General features: G+C 35.8%; 1 protein-coding gene across 2 annotated transcripts in view; it reads right to left on the reverse strand.

Annotated features, from left to right (window-relative positions):
• Positions 1-17,713, reverse strand: part of MS3_00009662 (uncharacterized protein) — an 81,655-nt gene that overhangs the window by 53,650 nt on the left and 10,292 nt on the right. For both annotated transcript variants that reach the window (XM_051218063.1, XM_051218062.1), the window contains exon 4: positions 15,216-15,694. In XM_051218063.1, the coding sequence (XP_051074002.1) occupies positions 15,216-15,694 (479 nt within the window). The remainder of the gene's footprint in view (positions 1-15,215; positions 15,695-17,713) is intronic.

Consider the following 17,713-nt stretch of genomic DNA (forward strand, 5'->3'; position numbering starts at 1 on the left):
CTGTTTGCAGAATATACTTCCCCATTCCAAGCTTGGACTTCTCCCTCTAGTTAACGGGGCTGAGACGCATCAGTAGCTAGCTTACTGATCTTTGGTCACCGAGTCTTGTTCTAGTTCGCAGATTAAGTGAACTCGTGATTACCTTGATAACACCTCCTCTTATTACATATTATATTCACACAACGTTATTATCTTAGTTTACAATAAGAAAATCTCCTACTATACATTTTATTATTCACATGATTTTTATTTTATTATTATATTGCTATTATATTGATGACGACTTGACACTTTACCATAAAATTAAAACACGAATTTCAGCGAAGGGATCTCTTTTCAACGAATTTATTATCAAGCTGTACAATCGTATATATATGAAATTTTCTTGTTTTTTTTTAAAGTACTAATTCCATGAGGAAATGTGAACACAGTTAATAAAAAGGTTACCATAAATCATTCTGGTCTTTATTAAATGACCTTTCTAATTTACAAATAACACAATATTGAAGTATTTACGTCGTAACAGACGCAAACGTTCATTATTTTTAACATATAACATTGTCAAATTCATTAATATATGTCTTATTTTTAACTTTGTAAAATATCACGATAATTATGGACTTCTAACAGTACAGTTTGATGGTGAAATTATTGAAAATAATTGTTCACTCAAATATTTCTTTGTTTTTGAATGAGGATTTTTAAACTGATAAAATAGAAGTCATACAAATGATTTTTTCCAACTTAATCACTTTTATTCTATTTGTTTCATACACAGTATGGTATACACAGTACATATGTTGTGTACACAAATAAACTCATTTTAACCCATTAATACAAACCTTAAACCATAAGTATATGTCAATGTACATAGAAAATATACATACACGTATAGTCAATATAGGCAATCACAATAGTGGACAAAATTCAAATTAATTATCACACTTCAATAAATGTTTAGTAATGACTCATAAGTGAGTAACAGAATTTTTTTTTAAAAAAAGCTCTTAAATAAAACACAGATGAATAATACATAATCGTAGTAATAATTTCACCTTGAATAAGATAATTTTCCAATCAATAAAATCAATAATCCAGGGTCTAGATGACGACACAAACTTACTCATTATGAATATATAATTGAGTTTATCGTCCTTATACTATACTCTAATGACAAAAATTATGACACAATTAAAATCTCTGTACATAGTTAATATTACATTGATTAAATCAATAAATGGTTAGTTATAATTTTGGGAGAATATACGTGTTATCCTTTTTTTTTAAAAAAATTTTTGGTTATAAAAGAATCTTCATTCAACTAATCAGTTCAAAACTTATTCTATTCAATGTGAACATGTAAAGCAGGAAAGAAGGAAAATAAAAATGATTAAATTTGATAGATGACTGTTAAAATGTGAAAAAGTATATGTATTATGTAACTGGTTATAAAGTTGAATATATTTCTTTTATTTATTAAATAAAAAAATACATGAGAATAATAAGGACATCGGGCAAATAACAAGTTCTTGAAGGTATCTCATCTTGTAGCTAGACAATTTATTGTCAAAACAAATATTTAAGATATGAAAAAATCAAGCCTGAATTTTACTTTAATTAAGAAATCAATTATTATTGTATTTCAATAAATTAGCAACATGAAGGATCCGTCAAGTTTATGTTATTCTCATTGACATCAAATCTTTACCAAGCAATTAAAATATATAAATTATGTATGAAAAAACAAGTTCCTACACACATTATTTATAGTTAGTTATATCCGTCAGACTGTCCTATTTTCACTGACCGGTTATATCAGATCCGCCTAACAAAGTCTGCATGTGACTCTAACTAAAGAAATGTTACATATCAACAAGCTTATATGACTTACTGCTGGCTCTTTCTAAAGATAATGATGAACTTCTGATCAGGAAATTGACTAGATTGTTTGAAAAAAGTATAGGAAACAAAGAATATTTCAATATCTTGGAACGAAAGTAATGATCGTCTCCATCTTTGTAATGGGCTTATATTGTCTACGCAGCAAGTACGAGGAAATGAGCCTTCTTCTGATTGCCTTCAAGATATTAACTCGCATTATACTTCATAGATTGTCCTAAGCACATGAAAGATGGACTCACAAGGAATAGGTTAACCTTAAATAAAGTCATTCGTGTATTAATCACATCATCGCCCTCCGATGAATGCAGGGACAAAGCCATAATTTTCACAGGCCAGCAATCGCTGTGTTGATATCAGGGTAACCTTAAACTCGTTGGACAGGACCAAGCTCTGGAATAATCTGCTGAAGAAAGATGCGTATAAGAAGTCTATTGTTGTTTTAAAACATTTGTACGCAAATACATCAGGGGGAGTGAGGTTATGCAACTACTTCTCTCCATTTTTCCATCCCAGCAGTGCGGTTAGGGAGAGTTCCCCAACCTCACCATTCCTTTTCAACTGTGCCACAGATGACATTCTAGAGACGGCTGTGAAGAAAGTAGGCAGTGATAGTGCAGATCTGTTACCTACATAATGAATTTTAGATCTTGAGGTTGCGGATGCACGAGATTGGAATCACGCCTATTCAATTGACAAATAGAGTTCATAAGTTTGGCATGTACTTTGAACCTTCTAGATATAAAGTATTTTTATAAGACGGGCAGGACCCTGCATGTTGTATCCAAACAAGATTGAATTATTTTAACTTACGGGAATTATTCATATATATATATATATACTTATTGTATAACTTTTAAGTAACTAGATAATATATATTTATGTTCCTTTTACCACAAGCTTTCATCCGACCTATTGGCTTCTATTATATGATTTACGATTCTTAATTTATTCCCAATCTATTAGTCACAGTCTCGTACTCACAGCCACTTTTGTCTAAACCTCGTATAACTGTTATTTTTTATTTTATGTTGTGATGCGATCTGGTAGGCTTGTAGATAAACTACGTATGTCTGAAATACATTATTCATACGAGGGCGAATGTTGTGTTCTGGGCTCAACGGATCGAGCCAAGTGTGAAGTTATTATCTCGCCAACAATAAGGATTTGGAGTTAACTCAAGACTGCTAGTGCTAGTTGAGGTATCGCTGGTTTAGCATAAGGACAAGATCATAAAAGTCTACATTCTGTTTGGCGATTTTATCACATGACAATTGATAGAGAAATAAGACACAACACTGTACTCACTCTTTGTGATGATCTGTTAGTAGTCGAAAAGTTAGTGTAACTAGATAACTATGTGAGCGCCGTTGGTGAGTTGACTGCTGAAATAAATGCACATATGGTGAAAGTCAGAGTGATTTATGCCAATCTGGGTCATCTTCGGTGCCGTTGTGATGTAAGTTTGGCTGTTAAAGGCCGAATTTATGATGATAGTGAAACTTAGTCCTGCCCAAGTTAATGATGTTCAGAGACTCTCTGTGTCAGATCATTGTTGTCTTTGGAGGACTGTTGATATCTAGTACCAACAGTATGTTAGTAGCGCTGATGTTCGACAATGTGTGAGGATATAGGGATAATTCATTTAGTGTCAACATCCTGAAATAGTGGCTTGGGTAGCTTGGACATCTCTTACGGTATGGATCCCGACGGCAACAACTAACGTTGAGACTAAGTGGAAAAAGCAAAGAGAGTCAGTTTATGACATGGTTCAGGTGTTTTAAAGGAAAGTTATGTTATACTGTAAGTCCGTCATGAATTCCTGGTTAGTGTCCTATATGTGATCTAACTCAGTAATTTGACACGTTATCAAACATGGCTCAAAATAGCAGCCAAAACTTCACGTTATCTAAACATTCTTTTTTGGCACGTACTATTGTATGATGTCCAGTTGTACCAGATTTTGTATGGATTAAATAAAATAAATGATTAAATCTGACACACATGTGAGTTAGCCCCATGTTGTTATGCCTTGTATCAATGCGAAAAGACTACGTTTACAAGACGAATTCCAAAGCAGTCAAAGTAATTGCAGTAACCGTTATGACTTGTGGCCGGTTAATATACCATGTGATGAGGTAGCCAATCAGAATACCAATTATGCAATCTTAACATTGTGCCACATCAACGACGTATTGACCAGCATGAGTAGCCTAGCATCCAGAACGCCAATAACAGCTTCCACTGTCTGAATCATATTTTCCAAATAAATTTGGTTTATATACAAGCCAATCAGACCACATCATACCATGAACAAAAAAAATAACAGCTGTACATGATAAAGCCAAAAAATGGCTGGAGATGTGAGAGACTAATTTACAAACTGGATATGACTTAAGAATAATAAGCCGTATAACAATAGTCTATGGGTCAAAATAAAGCTTATAATAAGAGGGATATAAATATAAATAATCTACTTACTCAATAGTTATACAATAAGAATATATGTATAATATTAGTCCATTAATAGCTCTCAGAAGTTACGCATAATTTAATCTTCGCCAGGATATAATATAACAGCACCAATGTTCGTAAGAAATACTAATAATTGTAAATATGACTAAAAGATAAAATGAAAATGCATACTTAATGGGATACCGGCATTTAGTAGCCGGAGGAAGATGGAACGAATGAGTCTGCGGTATTGTGACCGAATTAAAACCATGACACCTAACGTATCCAACCAGTGAATGCAGTGGTTGTGTTGACCCTAATTATTTAGTACAGATCTACTAACAATTAAGGAAACTCGGATAAAATAAATCTGGAATTAACTACGGCAACTAAAGTGATATGTCTTAAAAAACTAGGTGGTTTAACTATAAAATTTCAATATCCATTTAGATAAGAAAAAACCAGTGGGAGTATAATATGCTGACAACTTCATGTGTCAGTCAGCTACAACGTAGAACCAGGCACATATGTGCATCGGTCCAAGTTGCCATACCTCATTAACACAACAAGATGAACACCGTACTCATAGGAGTGGTTAGGGCAAACGTGGTAATATATAGGAGAAAGATTGCATATAAGGATACAGTATAGGAAGAAAGAATTAGTTCGTAGAAAGAAAGATGTGAAGTGATTTTAATCTCTTAGTTTAAGGGAAGACAGGGAGTGTATACACCGACGCCATTGTGATCAATTCTGAGCCATGTCACCAAGAGTCTCCAACCATCAGTTACGAAAGTCACGCGGACCCCAACCAAGTAGTCTGCATCTACTAACATGGCTCAGACTAGAAGTTAGTGACTTCAAGCACTGATGCCATGTCTTGGTTTGGCCGCTCCTTACTTTCTTACAACCATCCCGAACACCGGTTAGCATTGCACGACGTGGTAATCGGTGTTCAGGCATACGTAACACGTGGCCCGACCATCTCAGTCGATGAAGATTAACAACCTCATCAACTGATTTACCGTCATTCCCTAATACCCTGCGTTTAACCTCACTATTACTTACCCGGTGATCCCAGCAGATGCCAGCAATATTTCTAAGGCATCTGTGGTCAAATACTAATAGCTTACGAGTGTCTTCTACTCTTAAATACCATGTTTCGCTGCCGTAAAGTAAAACAGAACGGACTGCCGCGCAGTATACTCGTCCTTTTATCTCGCCTTCGCCATAGGTGACGTAAGTTGGCAAAAGCCAAACGAGCTTTTCGAATCCGTGCTGAGATTTCGTCCGATACCAACCCATTAGGGCTGATCAGACTTCCAAGATAAGTGAAGTTGTCAACGCGTTCGACTACTTCACTCCCTATCCTTAGTTCAAATGTTGATACAGACCAGTCCTGAAGCAACAACTTGCATTTCGAGGGAGAGAAGCGCATTCCAAACATTCTGGCATTGTTGCTTAGTGCTACCAGAAGACTCTGCATTTTGTCAGCGTCTTCACCAAACAGGATTATATCATCTGAGTATTCTAAGTCGATAAGTGGACCTCCTGGAAGGAGGTCAATACCCGAGAATTCAGTAGACGAGAATGTTATTTCCATCAATAGGTCGATGATGAAGTTAAACAAAAATGGAGAAAGTGGACAGCCTTGACGAACACCACTTGAGGTTGCAAAAGCAGATGACTTATCAGCCAATCAGGAGACGGTGCCTATTTATAAAATTAACACCACAAAGCAATGAAATAACGGTGGGAGAATATTAATTAGCATCACTAAACAATTGATTATGCAGTGAACCACTTCAAGTACTTATCATACAGTCTATCTTAGGAGTAGGTGTTTTTTTTAATTTAATGTTAGTATAATCTAAAATTCAATTTTTAGTTGCATAGTGTATTTTTTAAAATTAATTTCAAGCATTTTACGAGTCAAATATTGCCAATTTTCATGTTGTTAATAATAGCATACGTGTTACCTATCACTGTACTTTAAGTTTCACGCAAAATACATGAGGCTCTATCTTAATTCTGATTGGGCAAATAAAGACCGTCAGTATATCATACTTTTATAAAACCTTTATTAAGCCTATACCATTATTGGCTTGTAATTCGAACCGACTAGTATACACGTCCTTGAAGTGTTGATTAGACACTGTATAAACAAAAGGATAGAATGTAAGACAGTGAAAGCAGCTATATTACCTAATCTCGAATGTATGTAATTAGAGTTTATCTGCATTCTTGTATGGACAAACTGACTGTTACACAGTTACATGGATGTTGATCTTGGATAGTCAATTAATTATTTTGATCGTCATAGATCATATATGCTTGTATCTGGCCTACTGTGCGACGTTGAAATATATCTGACTTGCTTGATAGTACCATGTGCTTAAGCTATAAAATTCCTTTATCAGTTTAGTGTTATTCCAATGAAATATTTTGTTAACGTCGCCACAATCCCCTACATTTCCGATTGAGTGTTTTTTAAATTGGTATTATTCCCTCAAGTATGTAAAGGAAATGGGATAAAGATATGTGTTTTCCTAAATAGGATATTGTTAAGTTAGTCAAATTTATTGAGTGTCCAATTTTTAGTTCAACTAAAGTATTAGTATTTCATGGCTTGGCAATAAGCCGGAAATGAAAAACAGCTTCGTACCTCTCCAGTACACTAAATTCCAAAATAATATTTTTAACCAATCTCCTCTAAGACAAATTTACACATGACTCATACGGCAAAATAACATGAAAGTGCAGTTACGCGAGGATGCTTTCTTAAGTGAATACTGTTTAGTCTGTTTAGATATATTTTGTCTCAAATATGACTCATCATCTGATGGTCACATGTATAGAGCGTGCCATTTGTAATCAGACAGAAGAAAAATTGACTATGTGAGGATTGTCATGTATTAGTATGATATTAGGCCTATTTGTAAACAACGTTCTGTCAACAATATTTCAAGTGGATAAAACCGATAAATTGTACAAGATTGAATATTTGTTTACAGTACTCAGCTTGCGACACAGAAGCCATGAGAGTAACAATCGCATGTATGCTATATACATCATGACAGTACATTTAATCACACAATGCAATGTATCACGTTGACTAACTAATATTAACAAGGCATTTTCTGTTGTGTTGACTACTTGGATTACCCTGGATAAATCTTATAACACGAACTATAATAGAGTGAAAATAATTTAGCATACCTGAGTAACAGCTTAAGTATGGAGAAATAAACGTCTGACCACTGATTAGTACGTTATCGATCATGTATTTTATGATATTACCAACCGTATGTGGATATGCATAATAAAAGATGTTTGCAACCTGTAGCGAAGAGAATTACGACCATATGACGAACTCACTACTCATTAGTAGTTGAGTTTATTTATGTGAAAAGTTAAGTCTGCATTTAGTGTATGAGACCACCTGAGTATGGAATAAATCATTAGGTGACTCGAAAAATAAACAAAGACAAAGATTCCAACTGTGTCAAATGGGCAAGGACCATAAGGAAAAAATATTGGAGTAAGCAGTGTTAAAATATTTTCTGAATTGAACGAGGATTTTAATTAAGGCTAGTAACAGAATAACATGGGGAACGAAATCAATTAAGGTTATATTACTGCGTATTAACCGCCATAGACCATAACTCGGAAGTGTAAAACACTTGAAATTATAGAATAAAATATACTACTGTCATGTTTTTTTAAAATGAAACTACTCATTTTTATAGTAATGTACCAGTCACAACACTAATGCACATGTACATGTTGGTTGGAAGCACTTGAAACGAGTGACTCAAATAAGTTAATGGTAGATTTACCGATTGAGACATCAACAAACGATAGTTTAAATTTTATCAAATAGTATGAAATCACACAATGTTACAGGATAAATCATATTGATGAGTGTTAATAAGCCAAAAGTAAGGCTCATCACAACTTACCACTATTGATTACCTCCAGACATTTACTACTAAATGATGATCACATTACAAACTTCAAAAAAAAACAGAATTCAGAAAACTTATGAGGGTTTTTGTTTATTATCAGTTTGATCAATAATTGATGACCACTTAGAGTAACACATAAGCACATAAACAACCACTGAGTAAACAAATCCATAAACAATTATTTGACTTGACTACAACAATGTTTTTCTACAATATGTCACATGAACAATCCCCTCAATATTTATCACTACATCAAGCTTTAGTAAATCAAAAAGGCTAGTAGCAATGTAACTTTTTCAATTAAAAAGGATTAAGTCAATCAATTATATATATATATGGTTGAATCCACGAGTCGATCTATGCTAGATCATTACTGAAAACCTAGAAACATTGGACAGTCGTTTCGTCCCAGCACGGGACTCCTCAGAAGTGGGCATTCACGACCCAGAGGGCTGGACTCAAACCCAGGACCTTCAGTCTCACGTGCGAACGCCTAACCTCTAGACCATTGGGCCGGCATCTAACAGTGTTAATGTCTAACCTCAATCGATCCATGATCTTGAGCGACAGTTTTCCAGTGCTTTCAGATTTCCAATGGTGATCTATCTTAGATCGACTCATGAATTCAGCAGTAATTTTTATCAAATCATAATTAGGTCATCATAACGAGAACATAGACAAAAAGCTTTGTCAAAATTAAGATGATAAGTACTCAAAAGTAAACAGTGAAGATAGTTACAACAATTTACACTGGCTTTTTAGGCATCACATAAACCACAAAACGTGGTACATGAACATGTTCTCTCTTGGTTACTATTTCTACCAATACGTTGAATTAAGATTCATGCGACTATGTAAGGATATTGAATTATGTTTTTTCAAACAAGTTTAGTATGAGTGACACAAAACGGCAGTTTAAAATTAGTTAAAATAAAACCAATGAAAAACATCGTTTCACACAATTATTTCCTATCGTTTATTCATGCGATGTTATTGTGAACCCTAAATTTAAGTGAAAAGTCCCTCTCTCCGAGATTGATTTATCAGATAAACACAATGTACATTGAATATTCCATTAAAATTATTTGAAACCAATTGATTTATACATGATATCACATATTACAATGGTTCGGTCTTTTTAATTCATATTTTACTAAATTAAACTGAATTTCTCTCTCCCCCTCTACATATATATACCAGACAATTGAGTGTGTAAAATATGAGAGATGTTCTGCCATAAAAGTAGTATATCAAAAGTCAAATGCAAAACACTAGTAGATATACATACAGAAACATGAAGTAGAGAATACTGAAAAGACTAATATGATCAAGTCAATAAACATTACAGATAAATATAAATGATAAAAATCTAACTAACATTTTGGGAACAATAAATGAAGGAAACAAATCAATATATTGTTCACTATAATCGATCAAATTTCAGGAGCCATAAAGAATTTAAAGTAATCTCATATTTATTAATTGATTAAATAATTGATGAATAATGATGATAGAAAAGAGTATATTATACCATAATTGCCACTAATTGATTCAACTCATTTAGAAATTAACGAGAAGGACAATGATATTGGTGATAACAATAATCAATGGTGAATTAAAAAGCATGAAAAGATCAGTAAGTGAATCAACCTTGTAATTGTTTACATAGTTTCTAATTTGTTAGACATTTTGGATACATGAAACACGTTACTTATACACATCTAGCACACACTTTTTAATCTAAAAAATACTGTTTCCTTAAAATTCAACCAGAAGTCGGAATTGAGAAATTTTTAAATCTCCGTCTTCTAACTTTAAGACTGGATGTGTAAGTCAAATCCCATCGCTGAAAACGATATATTTGAACAATAGTATTATAACCTTAAGTGTGATAGATTTAATGCATAGCATATGTATACATTTTAAAGAATTTTATACCCGTAAATGATAGAATATTAAGAATATATCTATGAAGTTTTTGAAGCTATAATTTTGTATATCTGATTTCAATGAAACATTAATGTATTGACGCATTGGATTTGAATTATAATGAAATTATTGTTGAACACACTTTTCATTCTACATAAAAGAAAACTCAAGTTAAGCTTTACTTCAAATTGAAATGGAAACTTATTGCAAACAATTTTAAGAGAAAAGAAAGAATTATACAACTAATGGGAAAATATCTTATTATCAGTGTAAATGAGAGTATTTATTACGTAAAACGATTTTATAACTAACCTAGTTAACCAATCGACTTATTTGAACAAACATACCCAATAACATAAGGTGAACAACAATTAGGACATTTATTATCAGCTCTCAAGTGATTATGAACATAATGAGAATGTTATGGATGTCTTTAAAAAACCATCTATTAACAAAGATTTTAAAAAATCAAATTCACGTTTCTGCGTACAGTTTCGAAACTTCATTGACAATTTTTTTAAAAAATCTCGTTTTAGTTCATTTTAAACGAATTTTCAAGGAAAACAGTTTAGCTTAATATATAATTAAGTCACGTAATGTAATTGGATCTTTTTTCCCGAATTGTAAATTTGATTCATTCTACTAATGCTTTTTTCCTCATTTCTAGTTCATCATCTAGTGAGTCAGTCAGTCAGTAACAACGTAGAACTTCGTAGGTACGTACATCAGTTCGAGTTGCCATACCACATTAGCACAGAGATGCAGTGGTCGATTCAAATCCCGTAGTGCTAGATGTAGTAAAATTATAAGCTGTAATAAGAAAAATTAGGGTTTTAAGATGTTATTCAAGGAGTATAATCCAGTGAAATAAATTTGGAAAGAGAAAAAATAAAGGGACATGAAGAATTCAGAAGATTAGAATTTGGGAGAACACAGAGAGTGGATGCACCTGCGCCATTGCAAACGATTTTGAGCCATGTCATTCAGGGTCTCTAACCATCGGTTGTTATCATCTCGCCGTCCCCAACCAGGTAGTCTACACCTACCAACATGACTCAGTCCACTTGTCAGTGACTTCATAGACTTGTGACATGTTTTGGTCTGGCTGCCCTTAGCTTTCTTCCAATCTACTCCTATACAACAAAACATCGCACATCGAGGCAGTCGGTCGTTGGGCATACGTAACACATGTCCCAGCCATCTCAACTGATGAAGTTTCACTACGTCATCAATTGATTTGCCATCCTTACCTAGTACCCGTCTCCTAACAACTGCATTACTTACTCAATGGTTTCGAAGACACCTATGATCAAATACTAGTAACCTACAAATGTCCTCTACTCTTACCGGCCATGTTTCACTGCCATAAAGTAGGACGGAACGAACTACTGCTCAGTAAACACGTCCTTTGGTTGATAGACGGATATCTCGCCTACGCCATAAATCACGCAAGTTGGTAAAAGCTAGTCGAGCCTTCTGTATCCGTGCTGAGATTTCGTCACACACCAAGCCACAATGGCTGATGAGACTTCCTATATAAGTGAAGCGGTCGACACGCTCAATTACTTCACTCCCTATGATTAGTTCGGGTGTCGATGGAACCCAATCCTGAAGAAACATTTTGCATTTCGAGAGGGAGAATCACATCCCGAACATGCTTGCATTGTTGCTTAGAGTGGTCAGAAGACTCTGCATTTTGTCAGCGTCTTCACCAAATAAAACTATGTCATCAGCATATTCTAAGTCAACAATTGAATCTCCCGGTACAAGTTCAACCCTTGGAAATCTAGACGAGGAAAGTGTTATCTCTAAAAGTACGTCAATGACAAGTTGAACAAGAATGGAGAGAGTGGACAGCCCTGACGAACACCACTTGAGATAATCAATTCTGATGACAGTTCGCCATAAGCTCTCACTCTACCAGTTGTGTTCGAGTAGAGAGCCTTTATAAGGCTAATGTACTTCTTTGGTACTCCTTTCAGTGACAAACACTGCCATAGAACCTCACGATCAACAGAGTCGAATGCCGCCTTAAAGTCGAGAAATACTACCATTATGGGGCGTCTGAACGTGTGTCTGCGTTCTAGAACCTGACGTAGTGTGAATATGTGGTCTATACAACCACGTCCAGGTCGAAAACCAGCCTGATTTTCTCTAGTCTGCTCTTCACGACCTTTAGTTAGGCGTCGAAGTATTATTGAAGCTAATATTTTAGACACTATATTTGTCAAACTGATTCCTCTGTGATTGTCACAAGAGGACTTTTGTCCTTTCTTATAGACTGGCACAATCAGTGATTGAGACCAGTCAGATGGGATTACGTCCAGTTCCCAAATTCTACCTAAGACCTCAGCTAATCTCACTGCTAATACTGGACCACCATCCTTAAAAATTTCAGGAGTAAACCTGTCAGGGCCTGCTGCTCTCCCTCGCTTCAGATTTCCTATGGCTTTTTCAACTTCGTAAAGAGTCGGAGGACCTACACTAACTTGCCATTCAGGTTGACTGGAGATCGTGGGAAACCGAAGTGTGGCTGAAGGCCAGTTGAACTGATCCCTAAAGTGTTCTGCCCATCCATCCAATCTCCTGGATTGAGAATGTATAATATGTCCATCTTTTTCGGAAATACTTTCGCTAACAGTTGGGTTCCTAATACCAGTTTCCTTGACAAGTCTGAACAATTGTCTGCTATTACCTATTGCCGCTGCCTTTTCCATCTCTCTTGCTTTCGCTACCCACCACTGTTCGCGATCATTGCGTAGGCTTTATATCATTCAGTGCTTAAGCTGACTCCGCTCTTCGTTATCTTCGGAGCCAGATGGAATGGGTTCTATAGCATCTATCAGTGAGGTAGATGCTGCTGAGATCCAGTATTTCTCCTCAACCTTATGGTTTACCTGACTAGCAGTTATCACTGCTGTTTCCACAGTTTTGCGGATATCATTCCATGCTGCCTCGGGGTGGGCATCACATACATGACTGCCTGTTTTCCTAGATGTTCCTGAAATATACTCTTAGCTTGACTATCATTAAGTAGGACCCTAGGACGTTTCCTTGCAGTGTCTTTCCTACGTCCAGTGAGATGCAGATAAATACCCGCTAGCATTAGAGTATGATCCGAAACTAAGCATGTGCTCCAGAACGAACGACAGTCTTCTATCGAGCCCCTCCATCGGTGACTGATAGCGATGTGATCTATTTGGGTCCAACGTTGGGATGAATTTGGAGGTCGCCATGTCATAAGATATTTTTCCTTATGCTTAAAGTTAGTGTTTTCTAGAAACAGGTGGTTATCTGAGCATCGTTGCAGCAGACGGTCGTTATTATCTTTTCTTTGAGTCACGACACCATAAGATCCACCCAGGTGTCTTTCCCTTTCGCTTAGTTTACCTACTTGAGCATTAAAGTCACCAGCCACTATTACTACATCAGAGCGCCTAGCTTTTCGGAGAAGGTCGGAGAGCTTTCTGTAAAACTTATCTTTTACATCATCCGAGCTGCAGTCAGTGGGAGAATAGGCAGAGACGACGAAGAGGCAACGATGAGTGTCCCTATCTTTTCGGATCCTTACTGTTCCGTTCAGTTGAACAGCGCACAAACGACTGTCTACTGGGATCCACTCTAAGAGAGCTAGTTCTGCCAGAGGACTCAATGCTATACCTACGCCGGCGAGGCCACGGGAAGCAGAATCAGGGCTTCCAGATACACGAAGTGTGAATCGAGTCGGTTCTTTATTTTGGCATGGTGAGGTCAAATGAATGACGCTACTCGGATCCTGTATACGCGTTTCGGAGACGCAGCACACATAGATGGCGCGGGATTCTAAAGTCCTAGCTAAGGAAGCCTGTTGTCCTATTTGGCACAGTGTTCGGACGTTGAAAGCTCCTACGTGTAGTTTAGAGCGTGGTTTCAGGAGACCAGGAATAGCGTTCCGCGTACTCGAATCGTTTGCCCTAGCGGTGCGAGGTGATAAAGAAGCGTGAGGAGGGTTAGTCATGGAGATAAGAGAGGTATTAGGAGGTGTAGGAAGGATTTGAATGTGACCAACTTGGTCTCGTGTGCTGTTTCGGGTATGAGGGCTGATATCACTTCCCGGCTGCTCACACCGTGGAAGGGTATTTCTTGAGGAACCTGAAAAGGAAATTGGATTAGTGTTGGTCTTAACGACCTGGGAGCGTGACCGCAGAGCCCAAGGGACAACTGCTTGAGGCCGGTCGCGCACGGCCTTTTCGTGGAAGGTTTTTAATGTGTTAGCTCCGTTCTTCAAAGGGCCTTACCGCCGGAGACGGAAATCCGTGAGGTAAGGTGAGGTGTGACATTTTTAGGGTCGACCTTTTCTAACCCCACCCCTCCTTGTGGGAAGGCAGCATCGCTGTAGATGCCGGTTGTCTGAGGGAAACACCTTAATGCTGTCACACCCCTCTACAGTCAGCAGTACGACTTCGCCCTCAGACCTTGAGCTAGTGCTTTTAATCATACCGTTCTCCAATCGACTTGCCTGGCATGGTAGAACTTACAGTAACATATGTTCCAGCCAATCTAGCTCGGTTGGGTCATCACGATAGGCAAGCTCGACCACCGCATCAAGGTAGCAGGTTCGGTCGAGCATCATCTAGTGAAATAATAAGTATAATTAGGTTATGTACACATGAAGTATAAATTAAAAACCGACTACATAAATTTGTATTTTACATACTACAAATTGTATTGCACGAATAAAACTGTCAGTAGGTTACTGTGTTTACAGATTTTAGATTAGGATTAAGTAAACAATATTTATAGGAATGTTGTCAATATGATAAATAGTCAATACATTTTAATGATAAACTGAATTCCATATCTCTTTTTAGTTTAAATTGTTAGAAAAAAAAACGATTAAAACCAACAAGTTGCAATATAAATAATAATGATAGTGATATCTAATGAACTTTTTTTTACTAAAAATTAACGTCCAACAATAAATACCTGCTCTCCAAGAGATTACATTCTACAGGTGCATTTTTCATGATGACACTTCTAGTTGTATAAATTGTAATTGGTTCATTCAATAGTGACGATTTAGCATCACATGGTTCGTTGTATATTCCAGTAGGATTTATATTATTCAAAGTATTATTAACATCATTATAATTATTATTTAATGATTTATTACACGGATCGAAATTAGTCAGTGGTGGTGTAACAACAACACTGTCAGATATTTCATGATATTGTTGATTATGATGCTGATGTTGACGATGTACATCAACAGTGCCTCCACTAAATGGTATAGATCCACAATGCATAGGTACTATAATATTTCCGACAGGAAAAGCAGCATCAGACCAAGCTGAAAATGTATCTGGTGATTTTCTAGAACAGGGATTTGAACGACCTTTCAATCCATCCAGTATAGTATCAGCGAAATTCGCCAAAGATTCTTCATATTCTTCTTCAACAATAAACTAATACAATTAAAATATTAATATGGGAAGGTTTATGAAAAAAATTGAAGTGATACAGTCAAAATTAACTGCATAACAAATAATATCACGCCGATGAAAAACAATTCTTAAAAATCACGTCAAGAAGAACAAACAGATTTAGAACAAATGTTTATAAACAATGATAATAAGTAGTGGAATCGGAAGTTTACGGGATATGATGCTGCTCATCTGTAGTTTACGTAAGTTTTTATCTATGAGATTCATGAATGCCATTTAAAGTATGGGAATCAAGGCTGTTCAAGAGTGACATAATGCAATTTCAGGGAATTAGAGAACCAACAATGTGATAAACCTGTACTGATATGTATACATGGTGGAAAAGATTAAGGTTCCCTAAAAGAAGCTCTACCATTTTATGAAAATGTAATATTGTTAAATAAAGTCTGTGTACTTAGTTAGCTATTGACCCGTATTTTTCTCACTTTATTCACCAGGTACCTAGCTATGAGTCAGAGTTAATGATACTTACTTGGATGCCAAAACTGAATTAGGTAGAGTAGAGTTTGTACCTGAGTTTCAGTGCCCGAAAGCTGAACCCCATAACCAAATAATGTCGCATAGTATACTATTCAGAGCTAATCAAAAGAGTTCAATCACATTTTCAATATGGTTTATGTTTTGGCATAACAATGTCGATGAATACCAAAATGTTAGGTTCACAGTTTCTTGGAGATTGCCTCAGATCGTCTAATAATGAATGACTTTAGTAACGACATTTAGTGAATTAGCTAAGCGATTGCGCTACAGACTTAGTTAAAAATGTAGGCTCTTACAAATTTGCGCATTGTATCAATAAACACACTTTTTCAAATCAACGTCATTCAGTAACAGATGTTGTATTACCTCGCCCTTAAGGTAGACTTTATTTTCAGTTAAGTCTGTAGCACAATCCACTGAACTAACTCATTAAATTACGTTACTCAATTTATCCAATATTAGGTGGTCTGAGGTAGTCCCCAAGAATCTATGAACCTTTATATAATGCACAGCAATGACTGATTATTAAATATGCTGAAAAATACCGGACAGAATATAAATAAATATTCTCATTTGACAATCGACTTTGATAAAACATTGAGTCTTTACTTGGTTGATCACTGATGTTGGTTAAACTTAGTTAGAGAATAAAAAATATACTAATTTTTAGTGTTATCACTTCGAAGCACATGACTATAGCATCACTTACTCCCAAGTCGGTTCACCAGAAATAAACCCTAAACATTTGAACATAAAAACGGTATTTCACAATAATATTTTATATACTTTAGTTTATGATAAAACTGAATGGGATATCCTGCAAGGAGTAGAAATCAATCATTAGCACCAAGAAACTTGAGGAAGCGTGAATATTAATAGTTTGATAGTTTAAGAGAAGTTATTAACTATATACGAAGAGTGGCTAATGCAAATAAGATACGACTGGCCCATGAACGGAGACAGACAGTTACTCAGTATATAAACTATTGTTATTATTGGGGTGATCCAGAAAATTGCTTGCAAAAGACAAGCAAGCATCAGGAAACACTAAGAAGCGTTTCATCCAATCAGCGTTCACTTGGAGTCTTAGCCAAAAATATCAAGGAAGCGAAACGTCACATGCGGAGGCTCTGATTAGTTGGCTGCTACACTGCTGCTATGTTGAGTAGCATTCAAGAATCTTCTAGCAACCCAAGGACATTTAAAATATTATAAAAACCCTGTATTTTCTGCATTAGTTAGGATGAACCTTGGAGTAAACTACTTCTCGCGTACTTTGAGTCTTCTCTCTCGTGTTCAGGTCGCTGTATAGTTCTAGCTTGGGGGTTACAGAATAGCTTAGGAGACGAATATAGCGTTCAATCCGCAAGACTTGTCAGTTATATGTAAAAGATTGAATTCACGATTTGTATTTTACATTGAGTGATTGGACTATATTTTATTTCAATAAACGGTGGTTCTGATCTGTTGTTCGTCTTTCAACTGTCGATCAGATATTCC

The sequence above is a fragment of the Schistosoma haematobium genome, chromosome 1 (genome assembly GCF_000699445.3).
Source record: "Schistosoma haematobium chromosome 1, whole genome shotgun sequence".
NCBI classification, from domain to species: Eukaryota; Metazoa; Platyhelminthes; class Trematoda; order Strigeidida; family Schistosomatidae; genus Schistosoma; species Schistosoma haematobium.